This window comes from Sinocyclocheilus grahami, unplaced genomic scaffold (genome assembly GCF_001515645.1).
Source record: "Sinocyclocheilus grahami isolate Dianchi unplaced genomic scaffold, SAMN03320097.WGS_v1.1 scaffold1463.1, whole genome shotgun sequence".
Taxonomy (NCBI): domain Eukaryota; kingdom Metazoa; phylum Chordata; class Actinopteri; order Cypriniformes; family Cyprinidae; genus Sinocyclocheilus; species Sinocyclocheilus grahami.
In genome coordinates this window covers 122,507-138,512 of record NW_015506642.1, presented here as the reverse complement: position 1 = coordinate 138,512, position 16,006 = coordinate 122,507, and the positions used below count along the sequence as shown (strand labels likewise).

The window sequence follows — 16,006 nt, the reverse complement described above, 5'->3', positions numbered from 1 at the left end:
TGAAATAAAGTTGCAGTTGCGAGAAATAAATATTTTACTCTGATCTGGAAACCGTACCTATATGATATGTGCAAGACAAACTGGAGAAATGTCAGGCCTACAGTACACGGGCAAACTGCTGAATTCCCAATGCTACTGGGTCTCAGTATGCAACTACTTTTTCTTTTTCCCATCTCACGGAGGCTCTATGAAAGATGACAGGAGGACTAGCATATTAACAAGATCTCGTAGGGGAACGGCTCTATATTCAAGCCAAGCAGAACCAAAGGTCAGAGCCTTGAAAACCAATCATATCAGCTGCCTTCCCTCCTATTAGAGATGCGTGACTGAACAGCCACTTTAGGTCACTCAGAATACTACTCCTTCACACACATATATGAATAATTATTAGTGCTGCACTGTTTGTGAGAGAAGCTTTTCTACTGATGACTGATGGACATGATTTCTGACGCAGAGGGACATTCTGTCATTCTTTTCACTCATTATTTACTCTGTCAGTATTTATGACAGGTTCTGTGGAACAAAAAAAAGGCATTTTAAAGAATCTTTATGTGGTTTCACACAGCTGATTGTGACCACAGCTGTTAAAAATAACCAAAAACATGCATGTGGTCCATACAACTTCTACAGCCACAGCAATACAAATATAATCATTGTTCACAGTAAATCTTCCTCTACAGTGAACTCGAGAAACACCACCTCTGATTTGTGAATGAATTGTTCAGTCCAACTGCTGAAACAAATCAACTGATTCAACCAAATTCAATCACTGGTTCGGTTCTCTAGCTCAACTCACTGAATCAATGATCTGGTTACATTAGCAGCTCACTGGAGGGGAAGATTATCAGTGAATAATGGCACAGAGTTTGGTCTGTTTCTAAAACAACACCATTTCTCCTTTTGTGTTCATCAAAATAAACTAACAACACAAAGGTGTGCAAATGTTGCACCAATGAATGTGGTAAACAGAAAAAAAAAATTCTTATTCCATAACTCAAGATCACATGCGTTTTTGAGAAACAAAAAAAAAGTCTAATGTAAAATGCAGAAAAGAAAGCTATATGTTAATATTATAAATACAGATAACTATTTTACTATAGCTATTTTATAACTGTAAATACAGACATACTATTTTAGTTCCTCTCACTCTATAACAAATCCTTTATATTTAATGGTATTCAGAAAAAGAATGAAAATAGTATAAGTAGCTAAACATCAAGTCAAAATGAATGTACTGCTGAAACTGAAACCGCTGTACCAAGTGATCATTACCGAGTGTGAGTGACGTTCGATAATAAATCATGAATCAGTTAGTCTTGACTGGCAGCACTATGATTCTGCTCACTTTTGTTCTGCACTTCCATCAAACGGTTTCAAAATAGTAAAATACAAATAAGTAAAATAAATTTAGATTGTGTGCAAACACATTACAAAGAGGTGGATGTTTTGCAACAAGGTGGAGACAGTTCTGTTCATAACTAGATCTGCTGGTAAAGAAGTGACTGGTACAAGAAAAATTGCCAAAATAAAATGTACACACACACATAAACAGAAGGGAGAAAATGAGATATCAAAGCAAATGAAGAAATGGAAAAGGGAAGTGAAGGTGCTTTAATTATTTTGCATCACCTGAGCCTAAGTATTTAGAAATTTTTATGTGATGGTCATAATAATAATAGGGTTGTCTGTGGTTTCAGAATTTGTTGATGAGTGGCCTGAAGTGGTGTCTCAGTCCGGACCTGCGTGATAGTTTCATTCTTACATGTACTATAATAAAATGTATTATTAGGCCCAAGATTCTTCACATCAGTGAATAAATGCATACAGATGCAAAAAAACATTTGTATTCCTAAACATTCTGGTGGTTTTCGAGGGTTTGGGTTCTAATCCGCCCTCACACACCTTTTTTCCCCTTATTAAAATCAAAGATGTTCATCAGTGATCGTATATCAAGAGCAGGGACACGTTTGTGAGTATTTTGTTTTGTGATTTCAAAAACAACAGATTCCAGCACCAGATCGCATCTTATTTAACAGAAATTAATGTCAGCTGGATATGTTTCATCTGCATTAGGTACGTCCGTGCCGCGAGTGATGGGGACAATATTGACTCTGGCAAAACCGTAAATGACGGTATTATGCTTTGAACTTCACTCTAGTGCATGCAAATCATCCTTCATATGCGCAATATTTGGTGGGTGAACGCAGTAGATTGTACTTCGGAGTATTGAGCAGTGTAACTTTTTATATGTTTGGTTGACTTATTTTATTTTGATAATGAACAGCATTAATATATCATGAAAAGAGTTTGTAACCCTATTAAAGCATTACATGAACAGTCTGGTTAATTGTGAATTAGCTGTCATCAACAGAGCTCGTGTAGCCGTCCTGGAGAAACTGCGTCTGCTTGCCAGTCGCTCTTGCGGTAGCCTACTTTGATTGTCAACATAGCTTCAAGTCAGACGCTGAGCGCAAATCGAACACAACTTTATGCAGTCAGACGGTGTGCTCATGCTCCTACAATTAATTATCCATTAACAGTTTAAGTAATTAACCCCTCCCCCCCGGGCCTGTCTCTATCTCACCCTACAGGAGGCGACAAACCATTCACATAGTCTCTGTGATTATGTACCCGGACGGACGCTTGATTACTCAACGGTCTGCCCGCACACGGGTTTCACCACAGCTAGAGAGTTTTCCTCCGCAATGACCCTTTTAATCACCATGGTGATTCTTAAAACTATTCTGGAACACAAGGCAAAAGCGGTGAGGATGATGCACTGGATGAGAATTCGTAGCATGGCAACAATCAGAGGAAAAGACCGAGAGAGAACACTAGGAACAAAACAGAGCAATTTATGAAGGAGGATAACATTCCCCGACATGTCCGTTGATGTAATCAAGAGGTCGCGAGCCCATCCTAAACGCACCGCTGGTCTCAGTCTGATCGTGACAGCGAGAGAATCAAAGAAAACCATTGATCTTACTGCAGCATTATCAAGAGGAGAGATGTGTTCGCTGTTCTTGGCTTCGCTCTGATTCAAACGTGATCACTGTCATCAATGGACTTCAGGCCTGACGCCATGTTAAATTTGACACATGAAAATGAGGCTAAAATAAGACGGACGTACAGTCTGCTCAATGGGTTAAACTGCTATCTACAACCTGTATTGATTGTTAAATCGATAAACATTGAAAATATATCTTGCCAAATAAGTCTTAAGACAGTACAGCCTCGTCTTCATTCATGTCAAAGTAAACATGGCGTCTACCATGACTTAGGTTATCAATGTTGCATGTACTATACTGCAAATACCAGATATCTAACGTCAGCGATCCTTGAGGACTCATGTCGAAATGGTTTCTCCCACAATTCCACCAGCAGTTTCATAAGTTGAAATTTGGTTTTGTGGTTTTAAGTCCATTTAGGTTATCTTTAAAGCATCTATATATAAGCGCACTTCTAAAAAAAACACAATTTCAGAAGATATTTGTATTATTAACAACAACAACAAAAAACTGTTTTACTCAAGAAAATACCAAACATACCAGTAAATAAGGTCTCTTTAAATGCATTAAAACCAAAAAATACCCATAACAAAACATTGCAATCACGGCCGTTCATATTGCAGCACCTGTCTAAGAAATGAAAGGTGTTTTTGTCATGTTCAAATGCAGCAGTCTGGAAAGCACTGACCCTGCAGCAGAGTCCATATCCTTTCTGCTCATATTTCATGACTAACAAAAATAGCCCTTCCTTCCACCACGACTAGATGGCTGAATAGGCCATTGTGAAAAGAGCACTAAAGACACATAACCCAAAAAAAACAAATGTCTTGAGCAGGGTGGAGGCAGACAGATTCAGAAAAATAAATGGATTTTATATCAATGCGTTGTACCGGAGCAAATGAAAAATGCAGGCCTAATGAAGCTTGTCTTGTCCTCTCATGGTTATTTTGGCCTGGGCCGTGAATTACTACGAGTTCCCCGGTACTACGGTGTTTAAGAGTTGTTGTGTGCTACTGGTCAGATACTAATCGATGACACGTTTATCACTGTAAACTCAACATTTTGATGAGCTACATGCACACACATCACTTACACCAAAAGATGCCAATACCTCTTATTTCTCGCATCATTTCCTTTGCCCTTTAATGGAGTTACAGAAATTCAATTATTATGGGCAGGTTCTTATGAGCGATTCTTTTGCACAGAATGCATTGAGTAGATTCATTGTTAGCAGTCTGAGTCAGCAGAGGGCGCATGAATATTAATCGCTGCATCACAAGTGAGAACTGACACATGTGGAAGATTTGTAAATGAGCGATCCTGCGTGTGGGATGAAGAAGCTCTGCCACATCAGTCAACTTACCGCCGGCTATTAGATGAAGCTAAATGTTTTATGTACGTGTTAAAAATCCCGCAGCTGGTGCAAACTCTCCACAATCTGCTTATTGAACATTCTGACGCACATTACTAATGTTACACTACGGATGTTGAGATGACAATAGACGTCTAGACACTATTTAACAGAAGTCAGATACTGCATGGTTTGGTGTTTCAGTAAAAAGCTTTAAAAAAAGATACATGTGCATGAAAAGAAAAACTGTGTAAGATTAAAATCTTTTAAGAGAATATGCCTTCTTTCATTTTCAGCAAACTTATAGAATCCTAGCAAATCCCTAGAAAGAGAGCTAACGTGAGGCATTTTACTGTTTTTATCAATACACCTGTCTTCGTTTATTATCATTTTGAATTTATATTGAATTGATAATCAAATACAGTTGGTACATTTTATATATTTAATTTTCATGTTTATTTAAATTGTATTGCTAGAAAAATATAAAATTACAACATTCAGGGTTTAAAGTGTATTTAAACATCTATATTTTGATAACGGTGTGGCAAACCTTGCAGATCTACAGAAAATAAAACAGCTCTGACGTGTATGGAGTGGAAGAAGCATGTGGCTGCAGAGAAGAGCCGGACGGAGCGGGTTTCTCTCACCAGTGTCTGTAGAGCGAGTGTGGAGTGGAAAATAGAAACGTGAGTGGAGCTAACTGATTACTGAAAGCTTTGAGCGAGGAGTGGGAACCTCTGTAGCTCCGCTCACACACTGTGATCCAGGCAGTTTGTTTCTTGGCAACATGCTAAGCGCATACAGCAAACTACTCAACATTGAAGGAGTCATGATCTGAAAATCCATTTTTCCTGATCTTTTGACATATGACAGGTCAAAGCAGGTCATTTCCAGCTACAATTTTTACAGAAAGATATGGAGAAAAATACAGTGGAAACAGTGGAAGTCTGCTGAGAATTATGAATATAGCTACAAAAGCTAAAAACAAGAGTTCAGCTCAAGCCAGATTCAGTGTTAGCAACCAGCACTGTGAGTTCCTAACCAACATGATGAGAAATATTTTTTTTACACCTCATTTGCTATGGACAAATGATTTCAGTGTCATTAAGCAGCGATATAGAATCATGTTACCTTTTACGTGGCTCCGGCCAAGCGTCACAAAGCCAGACGAGATGAAGTTGTGAAGGTCATGGCCACCGCCTCGAGTGCTCTCCTTCGAGTAATGTGCTCCTGTAAATGGACACCAGAACATTAATGTAAAAGATCACTCAGCGTCCTGTCACACTTTGCTTCCAAGGTAAACAGCCATCAGCAGCGTAACAAGCTAAATTCCCTGTGCATTTCAAGACTTATAACTTTCCATAATTCAAAGGTAAAGGCACCTTGTCCACCCAACAGCACGCTGCTCTGTCATGAGAATATTAGATGCTGGCAGCGTCTGAGGTGTTATATCTATTCTTGACGTTCTAATTATCAATGAAATACCAGCATGTACATGGAGGAGTCAGAAAACTCGGATGATAACCTTGAGCGCCATCTGGGAGTTTACTGCAGTCACGTTCAGTCAAGTCTAGGCATCATAGCTAAGTGTTTCTGGGCTTTAGTGAACAGAGAATCCAATGCTTTTCATTCTTAAAACTCTACACATTATCCACCCAAAAATTACAATTCTGATTACAATTCTGATTATTACAATACTATTGTACACTGTTGTAATTGCAAGTTTAACCATATAAAGGTTGAGCCGCAGGAAGCACGATGTTAAAATGTTGTTAACAGAGGCTTCAGAGAAGGACAGATTCTCATACTGAGAGCCAGCATGTTCAGCCTTTTGCTTTGGATCACTGGGAACAGTTGGACAAACAGACAAAACAACAGCACAGCACTCAGGTAAGAGGAAGATCTGACACAGTCCTCTAAATCAAATAAATGAACATGAGGCAGGGGAAGAGAATGCAATAAAGCCACAATAAACTTCTTTCACTCTAAATCCAGAGAAGCCCAAAGCGTCTCTCGCACAGGTGAGCTGTCTTGCCAAGAATTCATTACGCTGTGCCGTTACATCACTATGTAGCTGAATTTAATATGCTGTTATATTACCCCCTAAGGAAATCCCAAAAAGTGTGCTCAACCTTGCCATAGGGGCAAGAATCCGAGACGCCGTTTAAATGATAACGACTTCAGAGCCTCAAACCATTAGTGAGAATCCTTGTGATGCTGCGCTTGGACACGCTTGTGCCGTCGGCTCTGATGCGCTCATGTGAGACGCAGGTAAGGCTTGGCAAACCGCAGGGAGAAACTACAGCCGCTTCACCAATAAGACTTCATGGCACGTCCAACTTTGACATTAATTGCTTAGTGTAGAGATGACGAGGCAATAAGTTAAAAAAGTGTAGAGCTGTATCGTTATGAAATTGCCTATTGGCACTCCACATTTTAATTAAACCAATTACATCATAGTGTAATAATCTAGACACATTTTATGCATGCATTACTGATCTCTTAAAGGAATATTTGAGCAAACACAACAGCACATTCACTGCGCTGCTGCGCTACTAACTCAGAAAAAAAAACCTGTTTTGGAAAAAAGGCTCTGTTATTATATGTTCATCAGGTATATTTCTAATCAAATGTTCTATGCATGCATATTTTTCAATGTCAACTCATTATTTAGTCACTTGAGTGCAAATGTTCGGTGTGCATCCTGCTACAAGTGAAGCATTTTTACACTTTCCTATGGCTGCCATTTTATAATATCCTGCACGATTACATAAAGAGAATCCAGTTGTGTGAGAGTATAGTATAAAAACACTAATTATTCACAGTCAGGCAATGAAAACCCAGATTATTCCCCCAGATCATGTTATAAACATCATTTTAAACCAATGTCTTTCCCTCCAGTAAACGATCTTGTGCATCAGGGCATGTGAATATGCATTTTCTCTTTGAGTTGATTCAGTAGATGCTATCAATGCGTTGTACTCAAATTCGTATTCCACTGCCTCTTAACATCGACCCGGGACAGGACTGGGGGTCTCCACTGCCTGGGAATGAGATGTTGCTGGGCTCTGTCATGGACGACAACACAACGTCACCCAGCACGGCTCTAGCTCACATGAACACACAGCTGCATCAATGTGTGCAGAAATACATCAGCAAATACAAATACCATCAGCACTTGTGGCATAATGTCAATTGCCACAAAAAATAATTTTGACTAAAAATAAAAATTATTCAGAAAGAGCAAAGATCTGGGTTACAGTGAGGTACTTAAAATAGAAGTGACTGGGTCAATCTGTATATAATAATAATAATAAAAACATTTATACACTGTTTCAATATTATAGCCACATCACATATACCTGTTACCATGCTTTTGGGTGAAAACATTTCTTTCCTGTCTAAAGTCAAATGCAAATATAACTTCGCTGCCTTGAAAACATAATGTTTAAACCTCAAAATGACTGAGAAAAACATTATAGCTCCAATAATACAGACATTTTAACAGAAGAATGATGTAATTGCTTTTCTATAATAATAAGATTCACACTTTTTTGCTTTCAAATCCTCCAAAATTGGCCTCATTTACTTCCTCACTGTAACCCAGATTTCTTCAACGAAGTTCTTCTATTGGCAGAAGTTTGTCATTTTGTTTTGTAGTAATCATCATCATGCCACAAATGCTGTCAAACTTGTATTGAACAGGAATATTTCTTTGAAGACAGCAACAGATAATTCTCCAAATGGAGAAAAGATCCAAAAGATCTTGGGCTAATGAGCTGCAGTGTATTTAACAGACTCATATCGACCCTGATCCCCGGTCAGGAGTCAAGTGCCCTTGTTTACGTCATCCTGCACTACAAGGTCGCTTTGTAATGAGGATATGGAAAACATGCAGCATAAATCTCACTTAAAGTGCATTATAAGGGGTTTCAAGAGCTGTAGATCTTCTAGAGGGACAGGCGTCAAATATAAATCGCCTTCGGTTAGCTGTTGTTGCCATATGAGTGACATTTATCTCCCTCAAGTCAAAACTGCCGTTTGTGCGATCATAACTCATGAGAACGTCCAACAATGCTCTGAAGTCCCTCCTGACCTGATAGGCTTCGATCCAAACCCAACTGAGAGGAGGCGGATCTTTATGGCTCATCTATAATTGACTCCCATTTAAATATGGCATGTAGAGGTCAGATGTTTACCAAGCGTTAACCTGGTGGATTACACGCGACAGGGCTGAAACATATGCTGCAATGAGAACAGCATGAAAAATAAACCATCTGACTGACAGGTGTCTAGCACATGGTCTGCAGCACAACATACGCAATCCATCAACAAGCCCCCTGATATATATTCTCATATAAGCCAATATCATAACTGTGACTGAAGGTTGGCCAGTGCTCTGTTCCAAAGCCTAGCGAGCTGCCTACAGAGACAGCATTTAAGGCATCATAGTAGGGCTGCAGAAGCAAATGCTCTTCCAAAAGGTAGCTGGTTTAATTACGCTGCCAACTCTGCTGTCTCATTTTGGCAAAATGCTAAGGCAGTAATCCCAGAATGCATGCATTCAAGCTCAGTGAAAACAAAAGGTGGTGGATGAGGAAAATGCTTCATTTAAAAACAAAAAAAACATTAAATGCAAAGAAATATCTATTTTAAAAAAAGTTCAGCGCAATTAAAAACTTACTTTATCTAATATTTGTTCATGATATATGTTTTATTATGTTTCTTGGCAACATGCTAAGCGCATACAGCAAACTACTCAACATTGAAGGAGTCATGATCTGAAAATCCATTTTTCCTGATCTTTTGACATATGACAGGTCAAAGCAGGTCATTTCCAGCTACAATTTTTACAGAAAGATATGGAGAAAAATACAGTGGAAACAGTGGAAGTCTGCTGAGAATTATGAATATAGCTACAAAAGCTAAAAACAAGAGTTCAGCTCAAGCCAGATTCAGTGTTAGCAACCAGCACTGTGAGTTCCTAACCAACATGATGAGAAATATTTTTTTTACACCTCATTTGCTATGGACAAATGATTTCAGTGTCATTAAGCAGCGATATAGAATCATGTTACCTTTTACGTGGCTCCGGCCAAGCGTCACAAAGCCAGACGAGATGAAGTTGTGAAGGTCATGGCCACCGCCTCGAGTGCTCTCCTTCGAGTAATGTGCTCCTGTAAATGGACACCAGAACATTAATGTAAAAGATCACTCAGCGTCCTGTCACACTTTGCTTCCAAGGTAAACAGCCATCAGCAGCGTAACAAGCTAAATTCCCTGTGCATTTCAAGACTTATAACTTTCCATAATTCAAAGGTAAAGGCACCTTGTCCACCCAACAGCACGCTGCTCTGTCATGAGAATATTAGATGCTGGCAGCGTCTGAGGTGTTATATCTATTCTTGACGTTCTAATTATCAATGAAATACCAGCATGTACATGGAGGAGTCAGAAAACTCGGATGATAACCTTGAGCGCCATCTGGGAGTTTACTGCAGTCACGTTCAGTCAAGTCTAGGCATCATAGCTAAGTGTTTCTGGGCTTTAGTGAACAGAGAATCCAATGCTTTTCATTCTTAAAACTCTACACATTATCCACCCAAAAATTACAATTCTGATTACAATTCTGATTATTACAATACTATTGTACACTGTTGTAATTGCAAGTTTAACCATATAAAGGTTGAGCCGCAGGAAGCACGATGTTAAAATGTTGTTAACAGAGGCTTCAGAGAAGGACAGATTCTCATACTGAGAGCCAGCATGTTCAGCCTTTTGCTTTGGATCACTGGGAACAGTTGGACAAACAGACAAAACAACAGCACAGCACTCAGGTAAGAGGAAGATCTGACACAGTCCTCTAAATCAAATAAATGAACATGAGGCAGGGGAAGAGAATGCAATAAAGCCACAATAAACTTCTTTCACTCTAAATCCAGAGAAGCCCAAAGCGTCTCTCGCACAGGTGAGCTGTCTTGCCAAGAATTCATTACGCTGTGCCGTTACATCACTATGTAGCTGAATTTAATATGCTGTTATATTACCCCCTAAGGAAATCCCAAAAAGTGTGCTCAACCTTGCCATAGGGGCAAGAATCCGAGACGCCGTTTAAATGATAACGACTTCAGAGCCTCAAACCATTAGTGAGAATCCTTGTGATGCTGCGCTTGGACACGCTTGTGCCGTCGGCTCTGATGCGCTCATGTGAGACGCAGGTAAGGCTTGGCAAACCGCAGGGAGAAACTACAGCCGCTTCACCAATAAGACTTCATGGCACGTCCAACTTTGACATTAATTGCTTAGTGTAGAGATGACGAGGCAATAAGTTAAAAAAGTGTAGAGCTGTATCGTTATGAAATTGCCTATTGGCACTCCACATTTTAATTAAACCAATTACATCATAGTGTAATAATCTAGACACATTTTATGCATGCATTACTGATCTCTTAAAGGAATATTTGAGCAAACACAACAGCACATTCACTGCGCTGCTGCGCTACTAACTCAGAAAAAAAAACCTGTTTTGGAAAAAAGGCTCTGTTATTATATGTTCATCAGGTATATTTCTAATCAAATGTTCTATGCATGCATATTTTTCAATGTCAACTCATTATTTAGTCACTTGAGTGCAAATGTTCGGTGTGCATCCTGCTACAAGTGAAGCATTTTTACACTTTCCTATGGCTGCCATTTTATAATATCCTGCACGATTACATAAAGAGAATCCAGTTGTGTGAGAGTATAGTATAAAAACACTAATTATTCACAGTCAGGCAATGAAAACCCAGATTATTCCCCCAGATCATGTTATAAACATCATTTTAAACCAATGTCTTTCCCTCCAGTAAACGATCTTGTGCATCAGGGCATGTGAATATGCATTTTCTCTTTGAGTTGATTCAGTAGATGCTATCAATGCGTTGTACTCAAATTCGTATTCCACTGCCTCTTAACATCGACCCGGGACAGGACTGGGGGTCTCCACTGCCTGGGAATGAGATGTTGCTGGGCTCTGTCATGGACGACAACACAACGTCACCCAGCACGGCTCTAGCTCACATGAACACACAGCTGCATCAATGTGTGCAGAAATACATCAGCAAATACAAATACCATCAGCACTTGTGGCATAATGTCAATTGCCACAAAAAATAATTTTGACTAAAAATAAAAATTATTCAGAAAGAGCAAAGATCTGGGTTACAGTGAGGTACTTAAAATAGAAGTGACTGGGTCAATCTGTATATAATAATAATAATAAAAACATTTATACACTGTTTCAATATTATAGCCACATCACATATACCTGTTACCATGCTTTTGGGTGAAAACATTTCTTTCCTGTCTAAAGTCAAATGCAAATATAACTTCGCTGCCTTGAAAACATAATGTTTAAACCTCAAAATGACTGAGAAAAACATTATAGCTCCAATAATACAGACATTTTAACAGAAGAATGATGTAAGTGCTTTTCTATAATAATAAGATTCACACTTTTTTGCTTTCAAATCCTCCAAAATTGGCCTCATTTACTTCCTCACTGTAACCCAGATTTCTTCAACGAAGTTCTTCTATTGGCAGTCAAAATAAATTTTGTTTTGTAGTAATCATCATCATGCCACAAATGCTGTCAAACTTGTATTGAACAGGAATATTTCTTTGAAGACAGCAACAGATAATTCTCCAAATGGAGAAAAGATCCAAAAGATCTTGGGCTAATGAGCTGCAGTGTATTTAACAGACTCATATCGACCCTGATCCCCGGTCAGGAGTCAAGTGCCCTTGTTTACGTCATCCTGCACTACAAGGTCGCTTTGTAATGAGGATATGGAAAACATGCAGCATAAATCTCACTTAAAGTGCATTATAAGGGGTTTCAAGAGCTGTAGATCTTCTAGAGGGACAGGCGTCAAATATAAATCGCCTTCGGTTAGCTGTTGTTGCCATATGAGTGACATTTATCTCCCTCAAGTCAAAACTGCCGTTTGTGCGATCATAACTCATGAGAACGTCCAACAATGCTCTGAAGTCCCTCCTGACCTGATAGGCTTCGATCCAAACCCAACTGAGAGGAGGCGGATCTTTATGGCTCATCTATAATTGACTCCCATTTAAATATGGCATGTAGAGGTCAGATGTTTACCAAGCGTTAACCTGGTGGATTACACGCGACAGGGCTGAAACATATGCTGCAATGAGAACAGCATGAAAAATAAACCATCTGACTGACAGGTGTCTAGCACATGGTCTGCAGCACAACATACGCAATCCATCAACAAGCCCCCTGATATATATTCTCATATAAGCCAATATCATAACTGTGACTGAAGGTTGGCCAGTGCTCTGTTCCAAAGCCTAGCGAGCTGCCTACAGAGACAGCATTTAAGGCATCATAGTAGGGCTGCAGAAGCAAATGCTCTTCCAAAAGGTAGCTGGTTTAATTACGCTGCCAACTCTGCTGTCTCGTTTTGGCAAAATGCTAAGGCAGTAATCCCAGAATGCATGCATTCAAGCTCAGTGAAAACAAAAGGTGGTGGATGAGGAAAATGCTTCATTTAAAAACAAAAAAAAACATTAAATGCAAAGAAATATCTATTTTAAAAAAAGTTCAGCGCAATTAAAAACTTACTTTATCTAATATTTGTTCATGATATATGTTTTATTATTTTTAAAGTGTCGTGCTGTTAGCTTAGCAAGATACTAACACCAGTCAGTTGTGGCATGAGTAGCTGCTGCTTATGTAGATCATTCCAGATCAGTCACTTATGAGGTCCCGTGATTTTTTGGAAGCATTAAAAGGAACAGCTTTTGGAACAGACCTCAGGTAAATCAGTCATTCATTCCATGAAAGTAACTCATTCAGTTTGACTTTTCCACAAACGTCTGAATAGCATCAGGCCGCTTACCGTGATTGGATTTGGAGCTGTGCACTGGGGTGTAGTGGTTTTTGGAGCCCGTGCACTGTGGAGTGTTGTCTTTGGATGAGCTGTTCATCGCCGCAAAGTTCTCACAGTCGTACTGAGATATAGGAATGGGTCCTTGTTGTCTAAGAATATCTGCTAGGGCTCTGTGGAGAAAATTGAAGAACTAAACAATATGAAGACGACAACAACAACACCTTTCCAGTGTTTGGGTGAAAGATTACGTCCAGCTACTCTCTACTCTAATTCCCCTGGATTTGTACAGAAATAAAGAACATCTATAAATAAATGCTTAATCATCATCAGCGAGCCACATTTCAATATTCTCAGAGTTGCATTTGGTATATATATGAAGCCCAGAGGATGTGAATTCATAGCTGCATTATGAAAGTCACGGTTAGCTATGTAAATGTTTACTGTTACCAGAGAAACTGAATTATTTTTGCATTTCATTAACTTGCAGTAGCTGAACTGACAGAAGAGTCAACAGCACACTTTCCTACATGCATTCTCAGTTTGTTTGTTTGTTGGTGTTTATTTGTGTCCCTGCGTAGATTATATAATACAAGCTAGTTTAATGCCTTAGCAGATGTTATTTCTACCACCACAGCAAGACATCAGACTAAATGATATTTTATACATTCACCTGTTCCTGTAATATGGAAAAGGCCAAACAGTTTTGAGCATGAAGCTCTGAGTTCCCCCCAACCATTCATTTGGGCTGCAGGAAAAACTGCAACGATTCTATTTAATATTATGACATTGTTCTTACCAAAACACAGATGTGAGAAAATAGATATAATTAGGCAAAGTGGTTATACATCTGCATATAACATATCCAAGGCCCAAACTGCTGATTGAGGGAACTGTTTTCTCACAGCACACTTAAAATGTTCTGAAGCCCTCAGGCTCAGAGCTGCCAATCCAGCGTAATGAACCGACTGGCCAATGAACACGCTCGTCGTGTCCTGCGTGAACGTGTGTGATTCTGTGTCCAAACAGGCAGACACTGTGACGAATCTGTGCTTGCTGTACTCAACAAATGAAGGGGAAAATTGAAGCGTCTGTAATGAAGCATATACCCTGTGACACAAACACAGAAACGAAGGGTGCGTTTTAAAATTCTGCTTGGGATTTTGATCACAGCCCTGTTAGCATGTGCGATGTTCCATATGGAGAAACAACAGAGCTGCAGATACTGCAGATGGTGAGAGCGCTTCTATCCAGTCCACTTGCAACGTTATCAATCACTCCAAAGCTCTAATATGCAAACGAGAATTTGAGCTCGTTAGGAGCAGTTTAGACGCCGTACCTGCTTTGAGACTACAGCTAGAGTTGTAGGAGAATGACTGCGAGGTGCTCACCTGTGAATGTTCATTTCCTGAGGTGGTTGGGTTGCTTTGTCATATGCGACTTTAGTCGAAACCCCAAGGACTATAATAAAAGCAATGACACCGCAGGTAATGTAGACCGCGGTGTTCGTTTGGTCCATGCTCGGATCGTAAGTGTCACCTGTTGGAACAGGAGACGGGGGCACAGTTTTCACCCAGTCAGGCTTGTGGTAGTTCTTGCATGTTCTCTGGTTCAGCCGGTTGCCTTTAAACTGGCAACAGAATCGCAAGTAGCACGAGCCGCAGCAGTAGCGGTGGTCGGTGTTATTGCACTCGAACTCCTTGTCGAACTGGCCGCTCACGTCGTAGTAGCCCAGGCAGGTCTCGTGCGTGAGCGCCGGACGGACCTGCGTGACCTGCTGCGTGGACGCGGAAGGCGCGACGGTGGTGCCGTTCAGTTCCTTCGGCTTCGGAGTCCTTTTGGGAGCAGGTTTGGCTCGTTTGGCAGTCAGGGTGCCAAACACGTTGAGGGGATCCAGATAAATGAGCAGCAGCAGAAAGTGTCGTATACCCATGGCGCGGCGCGTCTTCAGGACCCTGGACAGCTCTCGGTGATATCCGCTTCAGGCGCACTGATCCCCCGCTGTTCGCGAGTCCCGCATCGCTGTGGATGAGCTGCTGCTTGTGGAGATGCTGCTTGTGGAGCTGCTGCTTGTGGAGATGCTGCTTGTGGAGCTGCTGCTTGTGGAGATGCTGATGAAAGGCGCCATTCATTTAACTCAAATATTCTGCCCCCAGCGCGGCTTGTGTTCGGCTCAGCTGGGATTTCCGACGAACTCTTGTCAAAAGAGCCTTTACATGTCGCTTCCCATCTTGCTCTAGGAAGAAGTGGAGAGGAACTTAATTGTAAGCTAGTTAAATGTTTGCACACCAGCTCTGATAAACGCATCAGACTCGCATTCGCATCAGCGGTGCCAGATTTCTTTCTAACGGTGTAATTAGCATTTATCATTACTATTATTTTAATTCACTCTATAGGCCTAATCGCATTTCTTGTGGTTCATTCATCTAATTTTTAAACACCGCATATATACATATATATCGAGCTGATATGGCAAACAATGTACCTGAAATACAACTGCATGTGCATTCGATCACTTTACACTGAAAAACGGTCGAATGCATTAAAGCACTCCGTCCGGTGTTAATTATATACGATCAATTTACACAAGGTTTTTATGTGGTTACATAAATAGTGCAGTCAGTCTCGGTCAGCACTTACCTTGACTTCACTGCTTCAGGCGGGTGTGCTGGCTCTTGGTGAAGTGAAGTGAAGTGAAGTGATAGTCAGTATCCCGAACAGAGCCATCTGAACGGTCCGCCTCCCCCCTC

General features: G+C 40.2%; 2 protein-coding genes across 2 annotated transcripts in view; both read right to left on the bottom strand.

Moving 5' to 3' along the window:
- The window catches only part of LOC107570479 (protein shisa-6 homolog), a 39,789-nt gene extending 34,195 nt beyond the window's left edge, over nt 1-5,594 (bottom strand). Inside the window, exon 1 of the mRNA XM_016256710.1 lies at nt 5,491-5,594. The gene's annotated coding sequence lies outside the window, so the exon portion shown is untranslated. The remainder of the gene's footprint in view (nt 1-5,490) is intronic.
- A 3,586-nt stretch (nt 5,595-9,180) lies between these two features.
- Nucleotides 9,181-15,980, bottom strand: LOC107570466 (protein shisa-6 homolog). Its single transcript, XM_016256700.1, has 5 exons — nt 15,897-15,980; nt 14,648-15,492; nt 13,269-13,429; nt 9,438-9,536; nt 9,181-9,200 (listed from the first exon to the last, which is right to left on the bottom strand). The coding sequence occupies exons 2-5, from the start codon at nt 15,187-15,189 to the stop codon at nt 9,181-9,183; spliced, it is 822 nt and encodes a 273-aa protein (XP_016112186.1). The 5' UTR covers nt 15,190-15,492; nt 15,897-15,980.
- Between the last annotated feature and the right edge of the window lie 26 nt (nt 15,981-16,006).

Excerpts from the sequence above, each read along its gene's own strand:
- LOC107570466 (XM_016256700.1), bottom strand. The coding sequence starts at position 15,189 with ATGGGTATACGACACTTTCTGCTGCTGCTCATTTATCTGGATCCCCTC. Across the intron at positions 13,430-14,647 it reads CAGGAAATGAACATTCACAG|AGCCCTAGCAGATATTCTTA; the intron begins GTGAGCACCTCG and ends TTTTCTCCACAG. Across the intron at positions 9,201-9,437 it reads TGGCCGGAGCCACGTAAAAG|CTGGAAATGACCTGCTTTGA; the intron begins GTAACATGATTC and ends TAAAAATTGTAG.